Genomic DNA, 16089 nt, shown 5'->3' with positions numbered 1-16089 from the left:
ACCTGAAAAATGTGACAAAGAACTGCACCAGGTCCATGATGCTGCTGTGTTGAGAGAAGGATATCTGTGAGAAAAGAAGAAGAAAGGTGTTAGGGATTGGATTATTACCCCTGTAAAATATCATGCAAAAACTATTGTTGAAAGACACCCAAGTATATTTATAATGGGGCATATATCGTAAATCATAATTACATAGATTTCTGCATTAATGTCTCCTAAAACAGTTTTTGTATTAAATATGCATCAGTTTACAGTGCAGCTTAAAAGTCTTATTTCAATAAACATTTTAATCATCAAATGGCTTCAAATTTGAAGGAAAAAAGCAACACGCTGGGCTAGGTGACAAAAAATAAACTACTGTTGAACCATGTTTAAAAGCTTTCTGAAAAAACAGATGGCTGGTAATAAACTTGACATATAATTTAATCAAGTGTTTATGTTGTTGATCTAATCTAACTTGAATTTGTTGTGCACCTTACACTGCAAACTTTCTGTAGAATAATAAACACTTCTAATCAAAATAATTTTTACTTGACATGTAAGTAGTTTTATTACATATTCATGGCATATTAATTTTCTACACTTTGGCAAGGTTCCTTAGAAAACAAGCAAAATGAATTTTCCCCAACTGCCGAATAGGGACTTGAAATACTCAGATACTTAATTATGTGCATCTATGGTGCCTTATTTGACTTTGTCAATGTGGAATTTTATTTATTTATGGATTTTATTTATTTATTTTTGCCACCATTACACATAATATCTCAAGTTCATTCCCCAATCTTAAATATTCTAAAAGACTCCAAGGCTCAAAAACACAAGTACTTTTGCAATGATAACAGCTTGCTACTATCTGCATTATTGAATATTATAATCCACATAATGGAAAGCAATTAAAAGTAAACTAATTATGCAGTGAATCATATCACTACTAAAACACTAAGCAATTAGAACTAGCAGTGCTAGTACAATATTGAAACTGTTATCATACTCAAAATATACCCCTTATTAAAACTAACACATCTCAAATATAAAGGTCTGAAGTGCACTAAAAAATAAATAAATAAAAAAATATATATATTTTTTAAATCAATTAAATAAATGCTGAAAAAAACCCTACAATTTACTTTAGAAGTTCTAATAACTTATATTGTCATATTTAACTATTTAAAACCATGCAAATTAAGTAAACAAGTAAAAATTGTAAAGTTAAAATGTATTTAAAAATAGATTCATGTAAATGAACTCAAATTAAGTCATGCCAAATGTTGGCTTAATTTTTTTGGTTTTATGAACATTTCATTTTTATTTTTTATTTTATTTTTTTACATGGTGCATGCACGTCATGGGTCCCAAAGTTAGACCAAAAAATAATAATAATAATTTCACACTCAAGGATGAAAGACCCCAAAAGCTAGTGGGAGTGAAGTCTGTGATGGCTAATTCATTACATTACGTAACGTGCCAATACATAACTAGACAGTGTTTGAAATCACTGGGGTTTCGTAGATTAACATTTCTCCCAGTCCTCCCTTACATAAGCTGTACAATAACCACAGTGTGTTATATAAAATGCATTTGATTTCTCAGCCGTTGCAGTCAACCTCACAAATAAGATCCTGTGTTCCTGTCCATTCGCTGATTGCTTTAGCTACATGACCGAATTATTTGCCTTTTCAATATCTGAGGCCACTCACATCGATTGCTTATGAGAATCCAATACATAATTCTCCCAACTAAACCTATCTAAATCTTAATCCGCACTCCATCTCCTTCTAAAAATCGACCATCTGATAAAAGAAAATGTCATTTTATGATTGATTTGTAAATGTCAGATGTTATCACAGTGATTTATTTTTCAAGAAGTGGCGTGCTTTAAAAGTTCAGGCGACAAAATGTGTTTACTTAGTTCGAATGAGTTTTGGACTTGCACTTTTCTTTTTCTTGGAGGACACACTATTATCGACTGCAAAAACAGAGGCAGCTATATAGCGAGGCAATTACGCACACACATATAGACATTACATGTGGACCTTCTCTGTCAGGCTACGCAGCTGTGTTCGTTTGTGCCGGGGTGCACAGCCGGTGATCATGAAAGGTGACTAATACATCCATGAGACATTTCCGACCGTAAATGTGCTTTTAATTTCTGGATAGAAGAAAGGGGCATTAGGATAGATGGTCAGGAGCGGATGGGGAGGTGTGTGTGCGCAGGTGGAAGTGAGGGGGGTTGGTCAGCCCTTAAGTGATTTACTGGCATTTGCTTTTTGCAGTGAAAGTGCATGACAATCAAAAACTGAAAGAAAGAAAGTGTTGAGAAAAGCTTATTTTTCTTGCCAGAGGGACTGGCCATTAAGCGAGCTGAGCTGGTGGCTGGAGCTGGTACCTTACTGAAGTGCTCTTGACTCCTCCCCGCTCCTAAATTCAGCCTTTACTGTAAACATCATGCTGGGTTGAGAGCGGTAACACACAAACTGAGAAAATCACTATTAGTAAATGCGTTCCAGTCCTTAAGGCAAGACACCCCAGGGTGAATAGGATAAAAAAAAAATAACTGAACATCTGAACATTGGATGAAACCAGGTTCAAAATGTTTAGTTTCATTTTGTTGACAAATTATACTATATAGTTTTATAAGTAGTTTTATAAATTAGGCAAATGATATATAAACAAACCCCTCTATAAAAACCATCAAACTATAGAAAGGAGTAAAATTGTAAAGTTTGATGTATGTAAGGTCTACCGAAGGAACGAAAGTCTTTAAAGATATGTATTGATGGCCAGTGATCGGATTCGGCTGACTTTTCGCATGACCGGCCCGTATCGGTGACCAGCCGGTCAGTCTCACCAAAGTCCCTTTCTATAGTCTTTGGTCTCACGTCTTGCCGCAGGCAATTCCGTCACAGCCACGCACACTCACAGTCACGTGTAAACACGTCTCGTTTCGCCTGAGAATGATTCTAATTTGAATTGCATTCAGTGTAAACGGCGACTGATAATGTATTTATGTCATGCCAATGAGTGTGTGAGAGAGACAACAGCACAAACAAAGTAACTCACAGAAATTTATAGATGCATTCTGCGGTAGAAAAATAAAAAGATATTTACAAAATATGATTTAGATAAGCAACATTATATGGCCATGATGTTTCCTTGAATATCAATATCAACACGATTGCAATGTGACACTGATTTTATACAATAGTATTTCAATAAACAAGAAGTTAAAATGAAGTTACTTAGATTTTAGACAAAATATTGACTGTTTTTGCTCAATTTCGCTGACGAAAATGGTTCCGATCAAAGCCAGCAGAACTGTTGTGTGTCTCCGAGCAACACACAGCGGTGTTTGTTGTTACTGAATGAATCCACGTATTTGAACGAATATAGTGAGTCAATGATCCAGTGGCCCATTCATAAGAACAGTTATTGCCTCGTTTCTGAATAAATGAGCCGTTTGAATGAATTGGTTGAATGAATGAATAAATGACTCACTCATTAAAACAGACACTTGTCGCCACCTACTGGTGGTTTAGTCTAGTTAAAAGTATCACTGCATTTTTTCAACATTTATTTGGATGTTTAAAAAAAAATATGTAAACATTAATCTTATGCATTTGAAATTTGCAATGTAAATGCATTTATGCCACCTCAGCTCCATCAAACTGTCTGCAAATGCATCTAATGCCACTTCAGATGCAGCTTCTGTTTCCTCAGCAGTAGAAAGATAGAGTTTGGTACCATTTAGAATGGTAACAACTCTACAGTTTCTTATTATGCTAACTGAATTAATTGAAACAAAGTAAGAATTTGATGTGAAAGATGCCATTTAATAAGGTTGGGGGAAAAAATGACCATTTATAAACATAGTGGGAAATGACATCTGTTTTGTCACATACAGCAACTCATTTTAAGTTAACTATTTCTTCCACTTTCCAGTCACAGAGAATTTTATTTTGAGAGTTGTTTAAGTGAGAGAAAATCTGTAACTTAGTCCAGATTGGGGGAATTGTAATGTTTAATAATTTATTTTATGTAAATAATTTTTGCATTGAAATTTGCATAGATTGCGTGTTTGTATATGCTGTCAATTATAGGTATCGGCAGGTCAAAAAAACAAAATCAATTTCCAGTGCATGAACAATATTTTTGTCTGTAGTGTTTGGCATTAAGGTATAGAAAGTTTTTAATTAAAAATACACAAAGAATAGCTGTGAATTTGAGAAATAGGGTTAAGTAATAATATACACATACAGCATGAGATGAAGAATCATATTATTTGATTTATTGTACATGGAGTGAGTCGCCTCCATTGCACTGCACATAACCACAGTCGCTGAAACGTGTTGTAGATTTTTGGGTTTTTCTTGTTATTCTAGTAACAATATCTGGTTATTTAACAAATTATTTAACTGGAATCTCATTTCTCTTATTTCTCTCCCCAAACCGAGAATTTTTAAACATTTCCTTCCCTTCTCTTCTAGACACTACTGACTTTACTGAGGGGTTAGTAAAGAAAGGAAAAAAAGAAATGTCAAAAATGCTGCAGTTAACATAACCTCTTATGTGCAATGCAAGTGGCAATAAATCCAATCAGATCATAATGTGTAACTGAAATCTGGCTAAAAATAGAAAACCATCATTTTAAATTGTAATAATATTTCACAATATTTTTATTTTTACTGTGTTTTGATCAAATAAATACAGTATTGGTGACCATCTTATCAAATCCAAACTTTTGAATTGTAGTGTGTATGTGTATATATATACACACACACACACACACACAGTATATGTATATGTATATATATTAGTGGTGGGCCGTTATCGGCGTTAACGCGAGACTCTTATCGGGCGATAAAAAAATATCGCCGTTAATCTATTCTCAAAGTTGGGTTGGGAGCTGGATCTATACTACGCAAGCTATGATGACTTTCACCTGATATTTTAGCGCGGATGTATACCTAGCAGAATTGCACTGTAGGGGGCGAGAACGAGTCTTCGAACCTGTGTGTATGCGTGCTAACATGGATGCAGCTATGAAGCAGCTGGGTTTGCTTCAGGGAAAATGTATTTTTAAGAAGCTTCCCAATGAAGATCGGCAAGTCATTTCTGTCTCTACGTTACATTGTCACGCTCTCTGTATCGCGCGCACAGCGGAGTTCCGCCCAGTTCGCACACACACACACACACACACACAAGTAAGCACACTCCCACTCCTATTTGTAAATATTAAGCCGCAAAACGTCTATTTAAATATGACTTCTGCGTGTCTCTGTGTTAATGTATGGCGCAAGACGCGCGGGTTTGTTTACTCATACAGAAGCCCGCGTGACGCTTGCGGTGATATAACGTCTGTCGTCTCACTAAATGAGGACATAAATACATGAACAACATCTCCAGAACTGCTCTGAGAGTCACTTCACGAGCACTCGAGCGTTTCATTTGAGAAAAACTATCCTCATATCATATACACAGAAACGTAAAGGTATTCACGGCAACCCGTCAAAAAAAAAAGTTCGGTTTCACTTGAAGACATTGGGCAGAACATAATAGGCTACTACTATTAAAACTATTAAAACCTTATCTTTAAGGAATAATCATACAATGTCTTCAATGTTATTATCAATATTAAATTCTTGATGACTGCTAGTTGTTTACTACTAGTAGTGAACTTATTCTGATCTACTTGGCAGAATTCAAATGAGCCATTTTAATCTAGATTAATTCCAAGATATAGAGTATATATATATACACACACACACACACACACATACACAGTATGGCATCAAAGTACATGGACTAAAAGACACATTCAACTCATTTTGTCTTTAAAGGGATAGTTAACCCAAAAATGAAAATTCTGTAATTAATTACCCTCATGTCGTTCCAAACCCGTAAGACCTTCGTTCATCTTCAGAACGCAAATTAAGATATTTTTGATTAAGTCCGAGAGCTTTCTGATCCTGCACAGACTATGTTTACTACAGAAATGTAGTAAAGACAGCTTCATAAAGTTACGGTTGAATCACTGATGTCACATTGACTATTTTAGCGATGCCTTTACTACATTTTCTGTGCCTTGAACATGGTAGTTTCCTGGCTGTCTATGCAGGGTCAGAAAGCTCTCTGATTTCATCAAAAATATCTTAATTTGTGTTCAGAAGATGATCGAAAGTCTTACGGTTTGGAACGACATGAAGGTGAGTCATTTATGACAGAATTTTCATTTTTGGGTGAACTATCCCTTTAAGAGGCCCAAGGACAGTTGAACATTGGCTACACAGTCCTAGCAGCTTGGCAGACACAGACACATTCTTTTTGATGGTTTGTTGTCTTGTCAATTAAAATAATAAAAATCCTGATAAGCACTGAGTTTCTCATGATGTCTTTACCTACCGTCAGCATATTTCTCTCCATCTCACTCCAGCTTCTGGCTAATAACCCTGACTTTGCCACCTCCATTAAAGAGCTCTTTGAGGATATAAAAGAACATTATGGGTATGCTAGCTAGCAGATTCCAAGCTCTCGCCTTTTTCCTGACCTTGTAGATTTTAGATATCTACAGAAGAGATTTAACGACCTGAAAATGGTGACTGATGGTCAGGCTCATGAGTTTAGGCCCGATGTCCACTAAAGCAAAAACACGTTGGTCTATGAACGAGGGCATGTCTCTGTTAGTGCCAGACCTCTAGCTCGTTGGGCCGTGTCAGCTGGTCTCACAGAAGCTACACCACCATGCTTTATATTGTAGATGGGTGAAGAGAGGCTTAAAGCATGTACTGTATCATACTGTCTTTTTATAATTTATTTATATTGAGCAAGCTATAATTTACACATTTCTAAAACACATTCTCCAATCACATATAGAGAATGAACTTGACATGAAGGCAAAAAAAATAAAAAATAGTGAGGTGTTATGGAATACTGTGCCAGACGTCAGGGATCACGGAAACAGATTGCATTACCATAATTTATCTTTTTACTAGAAAAAAGTGTGATAATATCAAGTCCAAACCCCTCAATACTAAATGTATTGATTTAATTTTGCATTAGCATCCAATTATCCTAAAATGCTTTCTTATACATCTAATTTACATTTAGCTGCTGCCCAGTGCAATGCAGAGGAACAGTTTGGCAGGAAAAACACTCTAGAAAAGTTTCCTGAAGGCAGACCCACTTTCATGAAACTTTAAATCTGTCAGAAAATATGTTTTCTAATGCATTAGAATGGAGCTGTGCTTGCAAAGGCCTTGTGCACGTTACAATAAAGGAGCTAATAGCAAATTAATTCTTGTTTTTTTTGTCATGTTGTTGACTTAATGGCGAATAATTTACATGACCAGTTGCAGACTATGGATGTCATTCAGAAGGTAATTTTTCTTCGATTGTAGCGATAGAATGATCTCAAATTGCACAAACTCATGTGCATAGCTAGATAAAAGTTGATTCTTGACAGTATGTCACAAGGTTATTTTCGTAAACGAAGACTAAAACTAAGATGAAAACGATTGATGAAAAACTATTTAGTCAACTGAAATAAAATAAAAATGTCAAAATAATTGAAAAACTTAAACGAAACGAAACTAACAACAGCTATTGAAAAACTAACTGAAATCAAATAATAATTATCCAAAATAAATAATCGTTTTCATAATCTCTCACCCCTTGGCGGAAAATATATGAGCTGTGTGGCGGCTAGGGAAATACCAAATGGCACATCACGCACATGGGGATATCTGACGGAGAGACGCAAAGCAGTTTAAAGCAGAGTCCTGCACGGGCCCTGTTTGGTAAACAGTACTTAACAGAACACCCGACCCGTTATCCGACAGCAGCACTAATAATTCTGTACCAGACCAGAACCATTTGACAAAGGCCGCGAGTCGCGACCCGAACTGCACCCGCATTAAATACACATTACATCAGGTAGGCAAACTTATTTATTTTCTCATGTAACGCAAGCAATCAAACCAACATTAGGCATTCTAAGTTGGTGCTTTGAAGAAAACAGACACGCAGCGCAACATGATAATTAACAGAAAAAAGATAACGCGCATACTTTCTGTAAGCAATAGCCTAACTTTTGCCTAGCATCTTGTGATCACTCTGGCTTTCGAACAAATGTGCATAAGCTAAATCACATCTGTCACGTGTCAGCCTATCTGAGTTCCTGTTTTCCTTATTTGGTTTGGTTCCGTTTCTCATTTGTTAATTATCATTCATTGTCCCCACCTGATTTGAATTATGTTGTTTGCTCTTTTGTTCCCATTCATATAAGACCTCAGTTCTCCCCTTGTATTTTGTCCGATCTTAAGTTATTAAATGGGAAAGTGAGTTGATGCTGTTTCGTTCTCCTGTCTTTCATTTATATTTGAACTACAACCACGCACCCGTGACAACATCATACACACGCTTATAATAACACATTCAAATATGAGCCTTTACTGTTAAATGTGAGTGCCGTTATTATTGAACTTCATTAGTCCCAGTTATGAATTATGCGCCGCTGTTCACGGAAAAGTGAACAAGACACAACAGTTACAATATCATGATTATGATTAAATAAGAAAAAAGACATCTAATCTAACCAAATTAGTCTACATTTATTTTTATATTAAATATCTCAACACACATCTTTAGATATGACATTAAGCGCAACTTGTGTAGATTAGTAAAAAAGCTTGACTGCTTCCTTAGGTGTATATTTGTATACTTTTACCATCTTATCAATCTCAGCATGCATTAAATTTGTGTCGCTAGATGTTTGCCTCACTATACCGTTAAATTATGCCCACGTCTTTCTTTGACCTGCACTCTGGAAGTGATCTGTTAATTCTGCTAAACTTCAATTAAAACTGAAACTAAACTACATAAAAACTAAATAAAAATGTGTTCACAAAATAAAAAACTAAACTAAAACTAACAAAAATATTCATGAAACTAATAAAAACTAAACTGAATTTTACAGCAAATTTGAAAACGATATTAAAATAAAACTAATTTAAAAATTCAAAACTATAATAACCTTGGTATGTGTCACGTCCTCTGTCGTGTGTGTCATGTGTTCCCGCCTCTTGTGTCCATATTTGGTCTTGTTCCTGTCCTTAAGTGTGATTTATTAGTTAAGTCTTGTCCAGCCGTGTTTCGTCTAATTATCAGTGATTGTCATGTGTATTTAGTTCCTGCCTGTCTAGTTAGATTTCGTCTGGTCTACTCGTTATTCCCCGGTGTTCCTGTCTGTGTCAACCTTGCCTTGTCTTGCCCTGTCTTGCCCTGTCCTGATGTCACCATTAAAGACTATTATTTTGAAGTTTATCCTTGTCTGCGCGTTCCTCATTCATCCCTGCTGTGTGCACCGTGACAGAATGTCAACAAACCATATGAATGACTTCAAAAATTAAAAAATAAATAAATAGAGACCAAACATGGAAATATGGATGAAACTATGGTTGATCTATAAAACACTGTAATACTCAATTACTAAGCAAGGTTTTTTCAAACTTTCTGATGCCAAAGACCAATGGACCCCATTCCAAAAAAATTGTTGGAAAAAACTTTTAACTATCACTTTATTTGGCTCTACCCACCACTGTTAGAAACTAGATTATGGCTGTCAACAGATTAAAATTAATAAAATTAATTTTGTAATTTTCTTTAGAAAGAAAGATGAAACATTACAAATGTCAAATTCTACAGACACCTGTTTCAGACAGCGTCATACCTAATCTTATATATTGTAAGTCCTCATGTAAAATATAACTGGTGACATTAGAAATATGTTGAAACTGTAGTTCAGAAGCACAGAGAGCATCTGGAGCGATCTAACGGAAGAGCTCATGAGAAGCATTTTACTGTTAGTGTGAAAGTGTCTACCACTACACCATAATTGTACAAAGATCATAGGCTAAGTGATTATTGAGTGCATGTGCTTTTTAAAGTTCAATACCACCTTTGAGGACCAAGAACTCTGAGGCAAAACAGAATCAGAGTGAATCAGAGGCTCTGTGAGGCCTGCACATAAAAGCACAGGGAGCTGTTAAAAGCAAATACAAAAATTCTCTGAGGAGAATATCAAAAGCTGGGATGAGGAGAGGACACTGCAAACCTCAGCACTGGTCAGTGAACAACATGCTGTTGCAACGGGGGGGGAAAAAACAGGTTTGTTTGTGGTTGAGTGCATGGGAAAGGATAAAAATAGATGCTCCTCTACCTTTCCCAGGAATATTAAAAGTATTATAAAAGGTTTATGAGTATGATATCTGACTTCTTGAACTGGACGTGTGGCACAAAGACATGGCAGAGTGAGAGCGAGAGCACTAAGATCTGCAGATGGTACATTAACATATTCATGACAGAACCTAATGACTGCAGTAGGATATTAGTTGAATATTATGCATACCTACAATATTCAAATGAGCTTCATATTTATAATCAGTCACATGCAGAGATGTGGCTCACCTATATCATTTGAGGTGGAACAAAATAATCGCATCCTTGTATGACATGATGCTAAATCATACACACTCACAATATACATCTGGCATCAAATCAAACCACAATAACAAGTTTTGGTGATCTAAGGCCTTGCTTCTGCAGTTTAGATTCTATTGACACTACTGCTGAAGCAAATAGTTAAAAGTTTTCTTTTAAAATCTTTTTCTAAATCTGCACAAAAAAAATGTGAGACGCAAAATTATACAGATTAGCCAATTACTAGCCTACAAAATAAAATTACTTAATTTTTTCTTGAATAACTAATTTTTAAAAGTAATAGTTTTATGCGTGGTAGTTTTTAAAATACAAAAAAAAAGAACATGTATGAATAATAATAATAATAAATATGTAATATCAATATTTTAAATGAAATACATTATTTTTATTATTATTATCAAACTAATGTACAAGTAAAACAAAGTAAATATGCAACAGGATTCACATCAGTGCAAGTTTTGATCTGTTTCTTCCCATTCCTTCTCCACAAAAGGAACGTCTCGGTTACGTACGTAACCCCCGTTCCCTGATGGAGGGAACGGAGATGTTATGTCGTGACGACATAGGGGATTTACTTGGAAGCCCCAATCATCTCTGACTTAAGAGAAAACGCCAATGAATATTGGCTAGTGGATTTTGCATACCTGCGCCACTCCCTGTGCACAAGGGTATAAATAGACTGAGGAGCCGAGAACGAGTCCCTGGCAACCAGCGATGGTTCAAGATTGTGGCATGGGGACTATAACGTCTCCATTCCCTCCATCAGGGAACGAGGGTTACGTACGTAACCGAGACGTTCCCTATCTGTCGGTCACTACGAGTTATGTCGTGACGACATAGGGGTCCTATGGAAAGCGCCACAACCTGAACCCCGTCACAACCTTGTGGCATGCAGATGCTGACAAGCAGGCGCGTGACAGACAAATGCCATGCGAAAGGTCGCAACCTTCCCATCGCCCCAGCACAAATTTGCTAACCTTGGTGGCCGCAGGGACCACTGAGTACATCGCTGCTGGAGATAGCCAAGCCGCTGTTCCTTTCCCCACAGAAGTCGGAAGGGATTTCGACCTTCAATGAAATATAGCTTCAAGTCTTTCCTATTTGTTGTTACAGCTTGGCAGTAATGACGGTGAAGCGAGCCTTCCAGAGAAGGGCGCTACGGAGGCCACATCCTGCCCGAAGGGAGGTAACATATGGAGACACTGATATGGACTGACCCAGGACTGGGGCAGTACTACATACGAATGGACCCTGGGGCAGATCCTACCTAGGGGTAGGGAGGAGAGCTGCCAGCAGGGCCTGACAGAGGGCTCCGTCAAAGGGAAGACACTGGTTTACCGTGAGGGAAACCTTACCGTGGTAGAATACACATATGGGATTACCCGAAGTACTGGGCCTGGTGTCAGACTGATCCGTCCAGTCTGATTGCCGAGGGTGCTGGAGGAACTCCACCAGGGTTCCACCAGGGGTGGTCTAGCAGAATTTAACCTTCTAGCACCCCTCAGGAACCTAACGATGAGATCGTGCTTTCCCAGGGACCGGCCGTCCACTGCATAGCAATGTGCTGCGACAGCAGCCACATACACTTTCAAGGTGGAGGGTGACAGCCTACAGCCTACAGCCTTGCAGGAAAGAAAGCACTACCCCAATCGTGCATCTTCGGGGGTCTTCTCAGTGAGAAGAACACCAGTTCACGAACAGACTCCATTCAGTGCATAGGCCTGCCTCGAAGAGGGAGCTCTAGCCTGAGTGATCGTGTTAACCACCGCTAGTGACAGATCAGCTAAGTCTGCCAAATGGTGCCGGGCCCCTGAGAAAGGAGGTCCTTCCTCAGAGGGATGCGCCAGGAGGGGCTGTCACAAGGAGCGTGAGTTCCAAAAGCCAGGTCCGGTTGGGCCAATACGGCACAACCAGCAAGACCTGCTCCTCGTCCTCCCTGACCTTGCACAGTGTCTGTGCGAGAAGGCTCACAGGGGGAAACGCATACTTGTGAAGAGCCCGAGGCCAGCTGTGTGCCAGTGCATCCGTGCCGAGGGGCGCCTCGGTCAGGGAGTAATACAGCTGGCAGTGGGAGGACTTGCGGGAAGCCAACAGGTCTACCTGGGCTTCCCCGAATCGATTCCAGATCAGCCGGATCGTCTCGGGATGGAGTCGCCATTCTCTGGAGAAAGTGAGCTGTCGTGAGAGCGCGTCGGCTGCACGATTGAGCTCCCCCGGAATATGGACAGCACGCAGCGACTTGAGCCGCATCTGACTCCAGAGGAGGAGATGGCGGGCGAGCTGTGACATGCGACGTGGTCGTAGACCTCCCTGCCGGTTGATGTATGAAACGGTCGCAGTGTTGGCCATGCGGGTCAACACGTACTAGCCAAGCAGCAGCGGCCGGACCGCCGCAAGGCTAGTAGCACTGCCAGCAACTCGAGGCAGTTGACATGCCAAAGCAGTCGAGGTCCTAACCAGAACCCCGAGGCTGCCTGCCCATTGCATGTAGCGCACCAGCCCGCACTGGAGGCATCCATTGTGACAACGACATGCCAAGACACTTGTTCTAAGGGCAGTCAGACCCGTAGAAAGACAAGATCTGTCCAGGGGCTGCATGAGTGGCAACACGTTGACGTGACAGTCATGCGAACTATACCACGGCGCCATGCCCATCTTGGGACTCGGGAGTGTAACCAGTGCTGAAGTAGTCTCATATGAAGCAATCCAAGCGGCAAGACTGCAGCTGCGGATGCCATATGCCCCAGGAGCCTCTGAAAAGGGTTTCAGTGGTACCACCGTCCTGCCTCTGAAGGAACTCAAGCAGTTCAGCACGGACTGGGCACGCTTGTTGGTGAGACGCGCCACCACACTCACCGAGTCTAACTCCATACTGAGAAAAGAGTTTCTCTGAACGAGGGAGAGCTTGCTCTTTTCCCAGTTGACCTGAAGCCCCAACTGGCTGAGTGCTGAAGCACTGGGTCCCTGTGATCACACAACTGTTCTCCCACGCGGGCCATGCTCGAGATAGTTGAGGATCTTGATGCCTACTTCCCGTAGCGGGGCAAGGGTGCCCTCCGTGACCTTCGCAAAGACACGGGGGGACAGGGACAGCCCGAAGGGGAGGATCCTGTACTGCCATGCCCGACCCTCGAGCGCAAACCATAGGAACGGTCTGTGTCGCGGAAGGATCGAAACATGAAAGTAATCGTCCTTCAGGTCGATCGCTGCAAACCAATCCTGGGGCTGGATGCATTTGATTATGCGCCTGTTCGTCAGCATCTCGCACAGGAGCCTGTGCAGGGCCCGGTTCAAGACTCGCTGGTCCAGGATTGGTCGAAGATCACCGCCTTTCCTGGATACGATGAAGTAAGGGCTGTAAAAGCCTTGCATCATCTCGGCTGGAGGGACCGGCTCGATTGCATCCTTTGCCAGGAGGACAGCAATCTCCTTGCGCAAGACAGGAGCGTTCTGAGCTACCACTGAAGTCTTGAGAACGCCGCTGAACTTAGGAGGTCGCCTGGCGAACTGAATCGCGTAGCCGAGTCAAATCGTGCGCGTGAGCCAGCGAGACGGGCTGGGCAGCGCAAGCCACGCCTCCAGACGCCGTGCAAGTGGCTCCAACGGCACGATAGGACATGGTCAGTCACCGAGCGCAGTTTCTGCATCAACCTCGGGTTGGTACTACCCCGTGCATTTTAATGACAACGATCGTGGCCGTGGACGGAGGATAGGAAACGATTGCAACCAAGAGGACACGGCCGGAACAGCGTCTTTAAAAAGACGCGACCCGACCGTGATTTGCTCTTTTAGGAAATCTGCTCTTTTAGTTGAAGTGTCCAGGGGAATCGCTGCAGACAGGGACACCGTTGTTCGCACCGTAACGCCAAACAGAACAGCTTCCAGACATATGATGAATGGCTTTTTGTGGAGATCAACATGTTCATCCACTCGGCTCCAAAGCAAAAATCTAATGAGTGGATGCACCTGCCGCCTATTTATACCCGTGTGCACGGGGAGTGGCGCAGGTATGCAAAATCCACTAGCCAATATTCATTGCCGTTTTCTCTTAAGTCAGAGATGATTGGGGCTTCCAAGTAAATCCCCTATGTCGTCACGACATAACTCATAGTGACCGACAGATAGGGAACTGTGGACCATTCACTACATGGGTAATATGAATGAGAGAGCGAGTGAGAACAGATGCAGCATATGAAGTAATCTCTGCTGTCATGGCCTTCTCGTATTCAGGAGCACTGAGCACTTAGCTTTACCTATCCTCTTTCAACCCCATGAAAGCCAATCTGCTGTGATAAAGCTATCAAGAGATATGGCACCACTGTGTTTCTGGCTAACCGTTTCAATTTTCCCTTTATCCAAAGAGACTCGCTCAGATGTCTGAGTTGGACAGAGGCTGAGGTAGACCACAAACTGTCTGTCAGAAATGAGATTAGCAAAGGCATTCTATTTAATGATGTCCACCGGACTTGGGAAAATAAGTGACGTGTGTGTAGAGAAAATCAAATCACCCTCCATTCCTAGGTCCAGAATGGCTGCGACAAAATGGCCATACAACACTGAAAGCTACCAGTCAGATATAAGTCAGAATAAGTATTGTGGCTTATTGTTAGAGAATTATAAACACTTTTTGATTTGAAATTAATTGATTAAACAGTCTTACATATATATATTAGTGCTGTCAATCGATTAAAAAATGGACTGTGATTAATCATGATTAATCGCAAATTTAAAATACTAGGATTTACCTGTAAATGTGTTGAAATAAAGAAATGCATGACAAACTAGTTTAAGGAAACAGAACCTTTCACACTTCCGCTAGGTATGAGACATAATCCTTATTATTCTTTTATCATTATTCTTTTGTTTTTATTCAGCCATTATCAGCCTTTAAACTGGCAATAAAACGTTTACCAAGCCACATCGCTTCAATCCCAGTATACATTTACCCAACTATTATCAAAAGTCTTTCTAAATAAATACAACAAAACATTTTTTGCGACCTTACGTGAAGTATTATGACAAAATGCATTATGAAGAGGTAATATTATCATCATGCTTCATAAGACAATTTATGAGATTAATAGTACACTTTTACTCAGAACTCACTTCAAACCACCATCGAGTGTTTGTAATAACTTCCTTTTGCGATCACATGTGAAATTTGGTCGTTTACTGTTGTTAATTATGCTATTTATAGCCTTTTATATCGCTGCACAAATTAGCATTTCAGATGTGTACATTAAACTAAAAAAAAAATCACATACAGACCATATCCTATCGTAATCGTGTGTTTATTATCTTATATAATCTATAGTGGCTGTTGTCATGTTTATTTCTGCTGCTCTGCTGAAACTCACGTTGTTTGATGTTACAACCGCCTCCCCGTTCTTAAGTTGCCAGGGATACATTCCAAGTATAATACACATTAGTAAAAGGATCTTTTTAATTTCTATTTGTCTATATACACTTTGGGCGGCCGCGGTACATTAAAAAAGTAGCCCAAACGGCTCTGTAATTTTTCCCGTGATTTTGTATTTTCAAAATAGCCCACTTGTGCCGTTACCCTGGCAACACTGGTGCTGTACCCTCATCACA

At 39.9% G+C, this 16089-nt stretch overlaps 1 protein-coding gene across 4 annotated transcripts in view; it reads right to left on the bottom strand.

The window, feature by feature from the left end:
- Positions 1-16089, bottom strand: part of atrnl1a (attractin-like 1a) — a 302814-nt gene that overhangs the window by 140580 nt on the left and 146145 nt on the right. For all 4 annotated transcript variants that reach the window (XR_009273862.1, XM_058795276.1, XM_058795278.1 and 1 more), the window contains one exon: positions 3-64. Coding sequence is in view for 3 of the 4 variants with exons in the window: in XM_058795276.1 (XP_058651259.1) it covers positions 3-64 (62 nt within the window). In the remaining variant the exon portion in view is untranslated. The remainder of the gene's footprint in view (positions 1-2; positions 65-16089) is intronic.

This window comes from Onychostoma macrolepis, chromosome 13, assembly GCF_012432095.1.
Source record: "Onychostoma macrolepis isolate SWU-2019 chromosome 13, ASM1243209v1, whole genome shotgun sequence".
In the NCBI taxonomy this organism is placed as follows: Eukaryota; Metazoa; Chordata; class Actinopteri; order Cypriniformes; family Cyprinidae; genus Onychostoma; species Onychostoma macrolepis.
Note: the sequence above shows the minus strand (reverse complement) of the source record. Positions and strands in the feature narration are given on the sequence as shown.